At 41.3% G+C, this 16,420-nt stretch overlaps 1 protein-coding gene across 1 annotated transcript in view; it reads right to left on the bottom strand.

The window, feature by feature from the left end:
* Window positions 1–16,420, bottom strand: part of GPR179 (G protein-coupled receptor 179) — a 59,423-nt gene that overhangs the window by 37,118 nt on the left and 5,885 nt on the right. The window contains exons 2-3 of the mRNA XM_087947339.1: window positions 14,797–14,905; window positions 6,441–6,564 (exon numbers count right to left, since the gene is read on the bottom strand). Coding sequence (XP_087803465.1) covers window positions 6,441–6,564; window positions 14,797–14,905 — 233 coding nt within the window. The remainder of the gene's footprint in view (window positions 1–6,440; window positions 6,565–14,796; window positions 14,906–16,420) is intronic.

The raw sequence follows: 16,420 nt of genomic DNA, 5'->3' as shown, positions 1-16,420 counted from the left end.
TACTGTTGCTAGATCGGCTATTTGGGTTCGATGGATGCCTGTCACCCTGATGCTTAGGGCCTTGAACTAGTCCAGACCTATGAGGCTGGTGCACAGCCTCTCTATGACCACAATGCTAAGGGGACCCTCGAACTCTCTGAATTGTACTCTAATGGTAGCCTTGTTCCTTAGTGGAACATGGCAACTCTGGAAGTCCATTAGCACTAAGTCAATGATTTGAGTGGGATCCACCATTGGCTACATTTGCAAATGTGGTTGAAAGTTGTGGAGGAGGTAATGGACAGGGCCGATCCAGTATCTAGTTCCATGGAGCATGGGACCCCTTACAGTTTTAGTTGGTCTTATTTTTTCTTTTATTGGGCATTGGGCCCTTGTGCATTGGATGCTACACCTTCCTGAGTAGTATTCAACTCTATTCTGTCCTGAGGGCCATTTCCCTTGTGCTGCTGTGTCGCAGGTTTCGTTTCCCACTGATGACTTCTGCAAACTCTGGCAATGTGCTTGCTTTCCACAAGCACGGCATACTGCTGTGCAGAATCTGAACTCTGCTCTTTCATGCAGTCCCCTGCAGCTTGCACTGCTCTGTGGGGGAGTTGCTTGCTCTGTGGAGCATGGCTGTCTGGGTGGCTCTCTGTGCAATTTCTTTGCTCTCACTGACTTCCTCCTTCTGAGCCTTCTGTGATCTCTTGGTGGATCGCTGGGAGGCTGGTGTGTGTTTTTGGTGGCTGGAGAATCTTCATGACCTCTCTGGCAGCCTCATCCGCCATGCCTTATTTCAATGTGTCTTGGAAAGTCAGTTTCTCCAGGGCAAATAGGAGCTGCTGTAATTCACTATTATGCAGGCCGCAAACGAGTTGGTCTCTGAGCTAGTCTTCCAAATCAGGGAACTCGCATTGGTGTGATGCTTGGCGAAGGGCTGCCAGAAACTCTGCTGCAGATTCCCTGGATCTCTGTTCATATTGCTCAAATGCATAGTGGCAGGTGATGACTGAGAGTTTAGGCTCAAAATGTCCCCTTAACTTTTTCTTGAGGTCTGCGAAGGCCACAGACTCTATGCATGCCAGTGCTATCAAGTTTTCAGAGATATCAAACATGGTTTGTCTGCAGACACATAGTAGGTTTGCTGCCTTCAGACTATTGTCTGTGACTTGGTTAGCCTGCAGATAGTTGTCTACTCGGGGGACGTACGAGTTCCACTGTTCTGGGTGAGTAATATTGAACTCATTGAGCCTTCCCAGTTTAGCCATTTTGAGAAGGTCCCTGTGGTGCTGGTTAATGCATGTACTGCTGCGGTTGGAGCTGGGCTGCACTTAGGAGTGCCTCCAATGTGTCTAACTGGCAGGCAGGGTGAAGAGCGTGATACCACTGTCTGATACTCATCATGCCTCCAGTCAGAGGTGGTATTCAGCAGGTTCAGACCAGTTCTGGAGAACCAGTAGCAGAAATTTTGAGCAGTTCAGAGAACCGGCAAATACCACCTCTGACTGGAGATTTTACAGTATCCTTCCCCTGCCATGCCCACAGAACTGGTAGTAAAAAAATTTTGAATCCCACCACTGCCTCCAGTGTGGCTTACTGGTAGGCAGGGGTGAGGTTTAGTCCTGCCGGGACTTGATATCCAGCCTATCACAAGGGATGGGATTCTACCGGTTTGGACCAGTTCAATAGAACTGGTTGTTACGAGTCCAGGTAGTTTGGAGAACTGGTAAAATGGGCCCCTGGCTGGCCCTGCCCCTCTCCGCCTGCTTCTCTACTCCCTGCATGTGCGACATCTCGCGCATGCATGACAAGCTGACTGCATTCTAGCCCTGTCCACCACACCCCTCCCCTCTTTATCTCGGCCATGCTCCCTCACTGCCTGCAGTCTGCCTTCGCCCGCCCACCAGCCATCGCTGTGTGCCTTCCACTATGATCTCCCTAGGTAAGTGAGGCTCTGCAAGCCCCGGCCACCTACATGCTGCTGCCACCGCCAGCCTCAATTGAGTCCCAACTCCTGGGCCAGACTAGGCTGCCACCACCGTACTACTGCTGCTGCCCTTGCCCTTGCCACCACCACTGCCACAAGCCCCAGATGAGTCCCGACTCCCAGGCAGGCCTAGGCTGCCACCGCCATGCTGCCGCCTTCCTCAGCACTCAGGGCCTAGCTAGCTGCCCCCCCATCCCTGTCTGGCTTAGCAGCCAGTACTGCCCATGTGGCACTTGCAGCCTAGCAAGGTTCCCCCCCACTTGCCTGCCTTGCTTAGCCACCAGCACTGCCCATGCTGCACTCATGGCCTAGCAAGCTTCCCCCACAACCGTCCCCAGCCGCCAGCTTACCTGGCTTGCTGGTGGCAGAGAGGAATGTGAGCCAGGGCTAACCTGTCACCACTTGGGTCCCCACTGGCCTGCATCTTGCCCACCGCCTGGATTCTCCGCAGCTGCTTGGCTTTGGGATGGGAGGTGACCAGGAAGCACAACGCTATGCTGCTCGCCCCTTTGCCTGCAGCCCCTTCCCTCTGCTGCCTGCCGGCCTGCACTCTTTAGATGAATGTGGGCCGCATTCTGTGAAAATGGCGCAAGTCAGGCCTCGCAAGAGATCTTCCTCGATAGCCCGCACTCAGCTAAAATGCTCGGCCAGGCAAGGGAGATGCGGCTGGCAGAGGGGCGATGCAGGCAGATGCGTACTTCCTGGTTGCCTCCTGCACCACCACCCCAGCAGCTGCAGAGAATCCAAGCAGGGGACGAGATGCGGGGTGGTAGACAGTCGAGTGGCAACGGCTCTATCCTGGCTAGCTCACTTTTCTCTCTGCCATCAGCCATGGGAGGAAGGTAAGTTTCCAGGCAGTTCCAGATGGTGCTTGAGGGAGGGGAGGAAGTCTCACTCCCAGCCCCTTTGTTGGACCTGGAAGCCTTGCCTGCCAGCTTTTCCGGGCAACGCGGGACCGGGTGTGAATGGACAATCACACCTGGTCCCTGGAACTCTAGGAGACTGGCCGGGAAGAATGTAAGTTAATGAGTGATATTGGAAGTGTGTGTGTGTGTGTGTGTTTCAGGTGAGTCTCCTAGTTTTAGAAGGAGTGAGGGAAGGAGAAAGAGAAGGGACAGAGAGACAAAGAGAGGGGGGAAAGAGAGAGAAAGAGGGAGAGAGAGGAAAAAGAGAGAAAGAGGGGGAGAGAGAGAGAAAGAAAGAGAGAGGGAGAGAGAGAGAGAGAAAGAGAGGAAAAGAAGGGAAAGAAAGGGAAAAAGAGAGAGAGAGGAAAAGAGAGGAAGAGAGAGAGGAAGAGAGGAAAAGAAGGGGAAAGAGAGAGAAAGAAAGGGAAGGGGAAAGAGTGGGGGGGAGAGAGAAAGAAAGAGTGAGAGAAGAAAGAGACAAGAAACAAAGAAAGAAAAGGGGAAAAAGGAAAAAGGGAGAGAGAAAGGAAGAGAAAGGAAGAAAAGGGATAGACAAAGAAACAGGGGGATAGAAGGAAGGGACAGAAAGAAAGAGAAAGAAAGAAAGAGAGGGCGAGAGGAGAAAGTGAATGAGATGAATGGATGGATAGATAAATATATGGAAGGAGGGAGAGAGACAAAACGGGAGAGGAAGGAAGGACACAAACCCTGGCTTCAAAAGACTCTTTGAAGCAGCACAGCAATCTAGGGCTGGCCTGGAAGGAATCTTGGAGGTCATCTAGTACAACCCCCTGCTCCAGAAGGAGATCCTTACAGACTCATAGAATAGCAGGGTTAGAAGGGAGAGAGAGAGAGAGAGAGAGAGAGAGAAAGAGAGAGAAAGAGAGTGCATGGCTGTCAAAACTCCCCCAAAAGGTCAAGTAATCCTGGGGAGGTCAGTCATAAATTAGAACACTTGCTAAGCAATCGGCCATTAAGCAAGGACCACTTGTATTTGGTTTGCCAGTCACATGGCCACCTGGCCATGCCCACCCAGTCACATGGCCATCAAGCCACACCCACAAATTAAGCCACGCCCACAGAACCGTTTGTTACAAAATTTGAATCCCACTCCTGCCTATCACCCAGTGATTTCAGTCTCTTGGTTAGCAGTAGCTCTCTCTCCTCTGCAGCATCCCACCTTTGTCACCACTATTGTGTAATGGGCTTCAGTAGGCAAGAAGCAGACCAGCATAGCTACAACAGCATTTATTGACTTAAACTGGAACTAAGGAACAGCAGGCAAATGCCTGCAATTTATACTCTGGGCCCACAGGGCCTTAACCAATCATAATACTTAAAAAACCCGCCCAAATATGAACGTTCTAAATTTTCCTCCAAAACAGTTGGAATTAACAGTTAGGGTCATCTAAAGGTTAATTTCACTTTAGCAGGGCTTAACACAACTTTATGTATTCAATGCATAACATTTAAATATTATTTTTAATTTTCATTTTTTTTTCCATTCCAAGTTTAAAAAATGAAACATCCTTGTCCTTGTTTTAGAAAAATGTGTGCAATTTTGGCAATCTTTTAGCAAAGCAAATTAAGATAGAGTCTCGTTAATCTATACCATCCATATGCAGTATATGGAGTATACTGGGCAAGGTATATTCCTATTCCAATCTGGAGAGGACCACATCATACTTGCCTCCTATTTAGTTTTTAATTTAGTTTAGTCCTATTTAGTTTTTAAAGCAAGCAGAGGAAATCTCTATTATCCATATTTTCTCCCAAAAATTCTGACATTGCCCAAATCCAATGACAAATTGGCCAAATCTCATTCATCTATTTTGGGCCTGATTTTTTTTTCTTTTGGGGATTTCCCACTCCCATCCGAAACCCTATCCCTGCAAAAAAAAAAAATGGGCCAAAACTTCAGTTTATACGCCTTGCAGTGACATTCAGCAACACTGGATAGTCTTTTGTAGACCTTTGATCCCTCAAATATGATCTGCTCTATGTTCAAGTTAGGAATATCTTAGAAATAAACCGAACAAAATGGCAGTTCTAATTCAGCACCTAGAATCTGGCCAAATGTGCAAGGTTTCATTCACTCAATTCTTAAATATGCCAAAGCGGGAAATAATAGTTACAGTTGGCAGTACCTCCCCTGTTGGACTACAGGTAATCCTTACCTTACAGTGGTGGGATTCAAAAAAAATTACTACCAGTTCTGTGGGCATGGCTTAGTGGGCATGGATACTATGAAATCTCCAGTCAGAGGTGGTATTTGCCGGTTCTCCAAACTACTCAAAATTTCCAGTACTAGTTCTCCAGAACTGGTCAGAACCTGCTGAATAGCACGTCTGCTTATAAACACAATTGGGCCCAAAATTTCTGTTGTTAAGTGAGACACTTGTTAAATGAATTTTGCCCCATTCACAACCTTTTTGGCACAGTTGTTGAATTAATCACTGCAGTTGTTAAGTTAGTAACACAGTGAATCTGCCTTCCCTATTAACTTTTCTTGTTGGAAGATCACAAAAAGTAGCACAAAACCCTGAGGTGCCGAAACTGTCATAAATATATGCCAATTGCCAAGCATCCAAATTTTGATCACATGACTGTGGAGCAGTGTGAAAAATGTTGTAAGCCAAAATTGGTCATAAGCCAATTTTTCAGTGATGTTGTAAACTTTGTATGGTCACTAAACAAATGGTTGTAAGTTGAGAACTATTTCTATGCCACCTTGCATTTGAGTAGCTAAAATTGCTATTTCATTTAAATTGGGAAATATATATTACTCTGATTTTATTCCAAGCAGAAGCAGCAGAAAATCTGTAGTGTACTCATTTGGGACTGAACCGGAGACACAGCTTAAATTAATTGGCAGCCCTTTCTATACTATAGATGCATTGGTCTTTTGAAAGATTGCCGAACATATATTTAATAATAGACTGGGGGTTTCATCCAATGACTGTTGAAGATAGAATAGGAAATTAAGGTAATTATAGGAAATTGATTGAGAAACAGCAAAAAAAAAGCCCATAGAATTGCTAACTATGATATGAAGTATATAATCTTAGAGTAATCTTTAGATTAAAATCTCAATATTTAGACATATTAGAAAGTCATTAGATAGATGCTAAGGACAATAGTGATTCTGGAGCAGCTAATTTGTATTCTTAAATTCCAATCACAGATATTTAGGAATAAAAACCCATTTTCATAACTGTGTTTGGGATTTGGGAAACTACTATATCCGTTTTTTTCATTATTTTTCACTCTTCAAGCTATTTTCCAAAATATCTCCCATAAACAATAAAGCAGCTTCTTTCCTCTTAAATTTCTTCCCAAACTCATCTTTTCCAGGAAAATTCAAAAGTATGTATAATTGACACAACTACATATTTATTTTTATTTACTATGCCCTCATTTCCTCTCCATATGCTTCCATTTCCATAGAGTTGTTCACATTGTGGTCCATAAATGTTTTTTACTTTTCTAAAATATGTAGCCTACAAAATTTATAACAGTAGCTCAAATTGTTATATTGCTACAAAAAACTGTACTTTGTCACTATTTACCAGACCAGCCTTTACTGATTGAAGAAAGAAGAGATGCGGCAGTTCTCTGTCCTCCATAGAAACCTGGCTTGCAAAGACAACTATATTTTCCAAGAATAAATCCATGGTTTTCCTGTGGGATACACTGAAAAGAGAAATGCACATTTGTAAAATCATCTTCTCCCTACCAAACTTTCCAAAGTAAGTTGATTAGAGACAAGCTCTTCAAATACTCAAGGTTTGAATGGTTATGTTCTCCTGTCTGGTATTATTCCAATCTTCTTTTTTTTTGTTCCTTTTTCAGAATAAACCCTCCCCCACAATTTCCGGTATCATAAGCCAAAGTTTTTAGACTGTGTTCTGCATAATCATTGGTTGGTTTCTGGAGAATTTGATTGGATTTCATGAGAGATTAGGGACAAACATTTTCCTTCCTTCCTTCCTTCCTTCCTTCCTTCCTTCCTTCCTTCCTCTTTCCTTCTTTAGGCACTGCCTAAAAAACTTTTACTCTACTGCAGGGGTATCAAACTTAAGGCCCTTGGGCTGAATCCGGCCTGTGGGTTACTTAGATCTGGCCCATGAGGCTGCCCTGTTAACATTGAAGGACTGGCCCACGGTGCCTTTGCCAATGAAAACAGAGCTCAGGAGGGCTGCATGCGACACTCCTGAACTCCGTTTTCACTGGCAGAGGGTTGTAGGAGGCCATCCCAGCCATGCGTGGCCCTCCCAAGCTCTGTTTTTGCTGGCAGAGGGTTTCAGGAGGCAGTCGCAGCTGTAAACAGAGCTCCCTAGCCATTTTCACTGCAGAGTGCTCGGGCCACCACAGGTGCCTCCAACATGAGTGACATCAAGCTGGCCATGCCCACCCTGGCCCCCCGAAGTCAAACACAACCCTGATGTGGCCCTCAATGAAATCGAGTTTGACACCCCCTGCTCTACTGCAATCAAGGTATTCTTAGAATTTTTTAATTGACAGTTTTAGCAGCCCATTTAGCAAAAGTTTGAAAACTTTTGTTATAAGATGCTGTGAGGAATTATAAAAATTATGATTCAGTAATAATATTGCACAAGCAAAGTCTGCCTTTTGAATGGAGAGACTCCAAGGGAATATATTTACAGTTTTCTCAAGGACTTGGCTATTCTCTGAAAACCTTAATAAAGAATCTACAACTTAAATATTTTCAATAAGTAATGTGAAGACAAACATTATTGGAAAAGACTCTAATGCTTGGAAAAATCAAAGGCAATAATAAAAAAAGGTTGACAGAGGACAAAGTGGCTAAGTATTATCAGTGACGACTTTAAGCACAAGCTTAGAAGAATGTGAAGAAGCAACTCTGATAGAGAGCCTTGGTGAAATAATGTCCATTGGTACATTGAGTCATTATGGTGCAGAGTATCAGGCAAGAGTCGATGAATCAGATACTGAACCAAAACTATTCTTTTCAAGGAAAGTATCTGAGGAATATCCTGTTTGACTTTGAGTAAGATTTAGGCCCTGATAGTAACCAATGCAGAAGTAATTCATTCTCATATGTCTTATTTCCACAACATATTCAAGCTAGTCAATCACTAATCTAGTCAAATTTCCTTCCAACACCACATTATCACATTAACTGTGCAAGAGTGAACAATCTGGGAATACAGAATTCCCACCACTTTCTCTAGGAAGCCTTAATAACTGGAGCACTTGCACCAGAAGAGTGTTAGTAAGACTTCATTAGCTGTAGTGGCGCAATGATTAGAAAGCAGTATTGCAGGCTAACTCTGCTCATAGTCAAGAGTTTGATCCCGAGAGACTCAAGGTTGACTCAGGCTTCCTTCCTACCAAGATCAGTAAAATGAGAATCCAATTGTTGAGGGAAATATACTGACATTTATAAACTACCCAGAGAGTACTGTAAAGCACTATGGAGATGTATATAAATCTAAGTGCTATTGTTATAGCACCTTTCCTATTGCCAGCATGGTTAAATTTTACAGCCAATGAATTTGGGAAGTAAATGACTTTGAATTCCTGAGCTGCTCCAGTCTCAATGTCACATGATGGCAAATTTAAATCTTCATGCACTATTGGCCTTGGAGATCCCACAGCCACATACTAGGAGTTCAAGCAAGAACCTTTCTGTGTAACAGGGAAGCCAATATTGCAACATAAATCCAAATGATTCCTAAAGCCCGACTTCAGCCACAGGATGTCACATCACATCCACTTCATTGAAGCACAAGACCTCTGAAGGCCTTTATATCTTCTCAGATAAGAATGTCTATCCTACCCCCACCCCACTTTTCTTAGACTCATCATTGATGCGACATTTAAAACCCAGGTGGGCATACCTCTGAGAATGCAATACCCTCCTTTGGCCTCAATTCTCAATTATACCATTAGGTCAGCCATATTATCCAGAATGAGATTATGGATGAGGATTGCTTTGTTAGACCAACATGACATTAAGTAACAGCAGCCAGGATCTGATAACTTAGCTTTATAAGTGAATACTGGTGCCTTAAGGTAAAATTGGTTTCAAGTTTGTCTTCTGTGATGTGAACCAGCTCATGTTTCCCACCAAATCTTTCCCTGCCCATCACAATCTGGATGCCATTCCCTTCCCTCTCTCTTATCCCGCTGCCATCCCCAGCCCAGTATCTAACCAACCAGTCAGCCAGACAGATACCCAATCAAACAACTGTAATAATCAAACCATATATTCCAGTCAAACCCTCATTCAGCAGTAGCCCTTCCCTCCAACACATGTAATACATGTGAACTACCCTTCTAACACTTTCTTCTATACATATATATTCAACATTTCCTTCCCTAGATATAGAATTCCTGAGTTGGCAGCTGCCACAATACAATTCTAAATACACAATTTCTCATCTTCAATTCAGGGCAAAACCAAAGTTCCAATGATCTAGTTAGCACGTGAGCAGACAAATATGGTAGTCAGTCAATGGGTATTTTTTTTAAATAAACTGCACTAACAGGAACTTAGAACCAGAGAAACTGGTTGCCAGGCAGCTGTAGAATGAGATGGGTTCACTAGTTTCACATCATCTGACTTTATTCTTATCTTCCAGCTCGTCACTGCAATGCTACAATAAGACCTTTCCTGCCAGAGCACATTCCAGTTATCAGCCATTCTTCCCCAATAGCTTCTCCTAACCCACTGAGAACTTCAAAATGGTATCTTCTCTGCTGCCAGACCAAGATTTATTTATTTGTTTGTTTGTTTGTTTATTTATTTATTTATTTTGTCAATCACTTACAAGATAATAGGTATAAGTATAAACATGAGTAAGAATACAGGAAATAGGTACGATAAATGAGAACAATAGGACAGGGATGGTAGGCACGATTGTGCACTTATGCACGGCCCTTACAGATCTCTGTAGGAATGGGGTGAGGTCAATAGTGGATAGTTTGAGGTTAAAGGAGTGGGGGTTAGAGGATGTAACAACAGAGTCAGGTAATGCATTCCAGGCATTGACCACTCTGTTGCTGAAGTCGTACTTTCTGCAATCGAGTTTGAAGCAGTTTACATTGAGTTTGTATCTGTGTGTGCTCTTGTATTGTTGTGGTTGAAGCTGAAGTAGTAATTGACATAATGTCCATCCCATAACATCATCCAGCTTAAGGGATCATCTCCACGCAATGAGTAGACTGCATTCTTCTTCCTGGCACTTCTTCATTATGTCCACTCTGTCCTTGTATTCAGCACCCACTCCTGCCTGGAGCACATTCCAACTCTAGATTTCCTTCAATATTCTACATAGTCATTCCAACAAATTTCACACCAACAACAAGCCCACTGGTAACAAATCCCAACTATCATGCCCACTGGTAACAAACAAATTTCCTGGTTGTGAACTCAGTGATCCCAGTGTTTGCATAATAAATTTACTTCATCGTTGATACAGGAAAGTATGTTATGCCCCTGTGGCCAAAGAGTGCATCAGTCTTGCCACAGAATATTTGCAATACAGATAAGAGGACAACTTGGTATGTCTTCTTGTCTGTATTGCAAATATTCTGTGGCAAAAATAGAGCTACACCATGTATCTTTATAAAAGATGCTCTCCTTTTTCAAAAAATGTCAGAGAGTGTCAAAGAGTAGGCCTCAGTTTGAAAGATTCTTCAATCTAAATCCAATATAATGATAAAGAAATATCAATAAGGAGAGTAGTAAAGAATCTTGATGCTGACTACCAACTTGTTAGCATTTGGGCAACAGATATTACAAATTAATTGATTAATGCTTTGTTTGCATTTGATGCTGTGGGAAAGTATACTGTACTTCTGAAATGTGCACATGCACACTTACACAAACTGTACACTTTTTACGTGCTAATTCATGAAAAATTGTATACCCCTTTCCATTTTTGGGGATGACAGGTTTTTTGTTTGTTTGTTTGTGATAGTAAGTAGCCATTTTGTACATCAATATTTCAGTGGGAGAGGAAACAGAGTTTAATCAAGGGATTCTCAATAAGGTATATTTTTAAAATAGAACACACACACACACACACACACACACACACACACCTGTTCCCAGAGCCTCCTTAAAATATGTGTGTTTCGTCATACCAGACTTCCTTTAACAGACATGAGTTTTGAGAGGAATCTAATATTAGTTGATGACTTTGTGTCTGGAAGTGAGGTATTTTGCTCTGCGCAATAAATCTAAATTCTGAGACTGTTAGAATCAAAACAGTAAGGCAGCTCTAGCAACTTCTGAAATGTCTTCTCATGTCTTTTCTCTGAGGCATGTTTAAAAGATTAAGATGGAGATTTTACCCCTTCCCTTGTGCTTTATTTGATCTCTTCTTATCATCTTATTGGATTAAATTAGGAGCAAGTGTCTTGAGTTTTGTGTAAAGCACTTTTCATTTGCTTCATTTCTCCAGCTGGCTCAACACGATTCTCTGGACATCCATGGCTGAATATTTAAGCATTATACTAACCAAATGTTGGATGACCAAATCCCTTTTCCGTAAAACCTAAATGGATCACTAATTCTGCATAGAGTACTAATCCCTTGAGAAACAACTGCAGCCAAAAGGAAAGCTAACATTACTATTGAATACACACTGAATACTTAAAGGACCAGAAAACATATGAAGCCACAGTCCATATTGGGTCAAGAGTTTGCTTTTTTCCAATTATTTCACAGGAAGAAAAAGTCTATGCAATGTCTAGTAGTTTAATGTAATCAGAACTTCACTGTTTTCCCCTTTCTCAGCAGACAATTGGAAGAAGCAAAGAGTCACAGGGCTGGAAGAGACCCCAAGGCACAAGTCCTTATACTGTTCAATCTTTTCCTAAAAACCTTCAGTGATGGAGCATCCACAAATCTGGGAGGCAAACTGATTGATTGATTAATTGTTCTTATTGTTAGGAACCTCCTTCTTATTTCCAGGTTGAATCTCCCATCGGACAAGCTTCCACCTATTATTCTCTATAGAGATATAGTACTTTACATAAAAGGCAACTACTCTTCCTCTTTTCTTGTTTCATTTGAACAATTTATATCCTTTTAGCAGTATGTTCTAATCATGGATTCTATCCCACCAAATTTAACTAACAGCTACAATATCATGCTTGCACTCACATACTAGGATCTCAAGTTTATTTATTGGATTTATATTGCCGCCTTTTCGCCCATGGTGATTCAAGTTCTCCCTGTTTGTTCCTTATACATTCAACACTAGTGTACACTCTACAGGCATCTGAGCCCTTTATGATTGACCCTGTGTTTGCTTCCTGCATCTTCTATTATATGCCTGAGTGTCTCTTCCTTCTCACCACCTCCTTCCTCATTTTCTGATTTGTTGTCTTGGGATTCATGTTTTGGGTTTGGTCCTAAAAATTGGTCTCATTCCCCTTCCAGTTTTAGTTTAAAGATCTATGGCTGAGCCAAACTAGCTGTTTTCCAAACACATTCCTCTCAGTCTTTGGGATATTTATTTATTTATTTTATTTATTTGATTTGCCAATTGTTTACAAGATAATAAGTATAAGTGTATACATAGTTGTGAATACATGAAATGGGTACATATAAGAAAAATAAAAGAAGAATAAGACAAACAATAGGACAGGGACGGTAGGCACGTTGGTGCGCTTTATGCACGCCCCTACAGACCTCTTAGGAAAGGGGTGAGGTCAATAGTAGACAGTCTAAGGTTAAAGTTTTTGGGGTTTGGGGAAGAAACTACAGAGTCGGGTAGAGTATTCCAGACATTGACCACTCTATTGCTGAAGTCGTATTTCCTGCAATCAAGTTTGGTGCGGTTAACTTTGAGTTTGTATCTATTGTGTGCTCTTGTGTTGTTATGGTTGAAGCTGAAGTATTCATTGACAGGTAGGACATTGCAATGTATGATTTTATATACCATGCTTAAATCAGACTGAAGACGGCGTAATTCAAGGTTTTCTAGTTCTAGAATTTCAAGTCTGGTGGCATAAGATATTCTACAACGAGTAGAGGAGTGGAGAACTCTTCTTGTGAAATATTTCTGGACTTTCTCAATTGTGCTAATATCAGATATGTAATGTGGGTTCCAGACTGATGAACTGTATTCGAGTATTGGTCTAGCAAATGTTTTGTATGCTCTGGTTAGTAGTGTGATATTACCAGAGAAAAGGCTACGTAGGATTAGGTTAACAATGCCAGAAGCCCTTCTTGTACATGGTCCAAAAATCCAAAATTCTCTTGATGACAGCATTTACTGAGCCAGCAAGGAGGTATACATCTCTAAATATAATACTTTAACAGATGTGAAATTAGGGTTAATTTGACAAGAAACATTCCTTAGGTAAGACAGTGTTATGCAATTTCAGCAGATATATGGCCTTCTGCTTCCCAGAATTACCCACCCAGCATAAGCGGATTTTATAACACTCATGTTAAAGTTACTAAGATTATGAAACACTGGACTAAGACACTGTTCTGCTTCTTTTTATGAATTCAGTTAATTGTTTTCTGTCTACTTTGAAGAGAATACTTCTTGATAGCTACGCTATATATTTGCACATTACATTCATATAGTTTTGATCATTAAGAGTCAGATTAACCTTAATGAGTGAATTTCTTAAAGCAATTTTTTTCAAACTCCTTTGGAAACTTGAGAAGTGGCGGGGTTCCTTAATAAATAGCAGACAGCTGTGTAGTGTTTCAAATATTATAGGATGCAAATTAAGAGAGTAGGAAAAGTAATGATCTCTGTAAAGATAGGTTTGGTTTAGTGAGTTGAAAGAAAGCGCAACAATTATTTTTCCTCCTTCTTGAAAAAGCCCATGGAAGAATAATGAAATCCCACCGTGGAGGAATGGATTGTGAAAGTTTCATACTTCTTACAAATGGCAGAACTGACCTGTCTAGTCAGAGGGGGGAAAACTTATCAAAAAATTTTCTGAAACCTTATGCAGTATGGATTTTTTGTTGAAAGAAGAAAGAAATGACATGGTGATTTATGGGCTTGAAGATTTAGGAAGATGTAGATTAAGTGAGAGGCTGAAAGGATTTGTGCAATATCTAAGAGGGAGGAAGAATTATAAATTTGTAACTATATGTTGAAAAGAAGATTGCAAATCATAACATTTCTTTACATTTTTCATTCCTTTTTTGTTTCTTGCACTGTTTTCTTTGTTTATATATTTCATTTTTTCCCCTTCAATATATATGTAACACACACACACTCTCTCTCTAGATAGTGTTAGAGATAGAGAGATATAAATATTCCTTGTTAAGAATTGTTTCTTAGTGACCATTCAACATTACAAAGGACCCTCCTAAAAGTTACTTACAGCTCAGTGTTACAGTGTGCGCCCCCCACAGTCATAGGAATGTATTTTGAGTGCTCAGCAACCACCCCAAAGTTTGCAGCATCCCACAGTCACATGATGACCTGCTTTATGGTCATCACAACTTATGACTGTAATTGCCAGGATCAATTACTGTCATATGTCAAAGACTACTTGTAAAACAACAACAACAAAGCACTATATAATCCCAGCATTCAAATGCTGGTCTTGTGCTCATCTGGAGTTCAAAGTCCTTTTTCTGAATTATTTCACAATACCTAGCTCTATTACAACACAATTTTAAAAAAGAACATTAGTTGGGATGAGGAACATCTGTCCTCCAGATGCTGCTAAAATGAAACTGACCATCCCTCAACGTTAATGGCCATTGCCTCGGGCAACTGGAATGTGTAGGTCAGTAACATCTGGCAAATACACTTTTTCCATTACCGAGATAGTGTTGTGTGTACGTATGTATATATATGTATATATGGATGTCAATAGGGAAGACCCTCCAGTTCACAGTCTGACATGATAGTATAGCTGGGAGCAGAGCTCCAAAGCTCTCCTTACCTGGGTGCTGTTGAGATCACACTGATGTGTGTTTGCAAACCATCCTCCGTTAGTGGCACACTGGTTTATATCAACATTTTGGATTTTAACATCCAGCCTCATGACCCCTCTGGAACAGATAAGATGATGGTTTTAGCATGTATCGGGAGAGAAGGAATTCAACAATTCTAATGGAACCATATAATCACTGCAGATGACATTGCCATTGGCTGGAATGTATTAAGAACCGTCTGATGAACAATCCATATATATGAGCAAAAAAATATCCTATCTGAGGAGGTAGCAGAAATATGAGAAGACAAAGAGAAGGGGCTGAAACATTTACTGAATGGGAAGCATGGAATCGGCCCTAACTATATACAGTACATCTTTAGTATGCTGCTGCTTTAAATTATAAAAGTGAAGTTAATTTAGGATGGAGTTTCACTAGTCCTTGGATTTTGTAATTTAGGATTTGCATCAATTATTCCCACGATCACCAAGTAAGTATGTTCCAACTCTTTAGAGGAAAAAAACTCCACTATGACACAGAAAAAGTTGACAACTTTGTATTAGTAATTTGGCTTCCTTCCTTGCCCTCTCCCTGCCTTCAGATTCTTTCTTTGCATCATATCAAGGCACAGCAGCTTCACTGATGCACAGGGACAAAACCTTCCACAAAGCAGAGAGTAAAAGCACAAAAGTACAAGATACTCATAGTTAAACAGTGACTAGCCATAGGACATAGAATAGCAGTACAGTATAGAGGTGCATTCTTTCATACTGGCCTATTGCATTATGTAAAGACGTTTAAAGAGTTCATATGTTGTGGAGTTATAATGTGTTTTTCTAACAGATTAACTCTGTAATTTGTACATCCTTGGTGATGATTTAATAAGCTTCTGTGAACCTTGACAATTGTTTTATATTCAATCAAATTGGTTCTGTTATGTGTATGAACTTGTGTGATCTCAAAAATCAACAATTTATCAAAGACCAATTTGTACATTAAATGATCTATGACAACAAGTCTATGATTGGGATCACATTTCATACCAAACAATGATTTAACTATGGATTGTTCATAAACCATAATTGGCTGGGTTCATATAGCAATAGTAATAGCACATATATTTACGTACCACGCACAGTACTTTCTTCACTCTGTGGGCAGAGTGTCAGCAGGGTACTCCCAACAATCCGGGCCCTCATTTTACTGACTTCAGAAGGATGGAAGGCTAAGAGAACCTTGAGGATCAAACTTCAGGCTGTGGGTAGTTTGCTTTCAATACTGTATTCTAGCCACTGTGCCACCAGAGCTCATATATTACATTAAGCCATGAATTATCACTTAAAAACTACAATGATTGCTGTAATACAATATACTTAGCCCTACATTAAGGTTGACATACCCTAATGGATAGCAGAGGAGATACCTACTCCACTATTATTGGTGGTGTTGCAGGGACCAGGCTCTCTCTTCTCCTTTTTAACATGTACATATAGTTGTTGGGTGAAGTCATCTGCTAGTCAAGTCCCTTGAAGAGTATTTGCAAGTTTTAGCTTGGGTAAAATGTGATGGTGTGGGCAACCATAAGCGTCTACTACTTTCAGCACAAGGGACACCTCTGTTCCATGAACTGCA

The sequence above is a fragment of the Notechis scutatus genome, chromosome Z (genome assembly GCF_049901735.1).
Source record: "Notechis scutatus isolate UNSWTSFEM ecotype Mainland chromosome Z, rNotScu1.2, whole genome shotgun sequence".
Lineage (NCBI taxonomy): Eukaryota > Metazoa > Chordata > Lepidosauria > Squamata > Elapidae > Notechis > Notechis scutatus.
The sequence above is the reverse complement of the archived record's forward strand: the minus strand, read 5'-3'. Positions and strand labels throughout refer to the sequence as shown.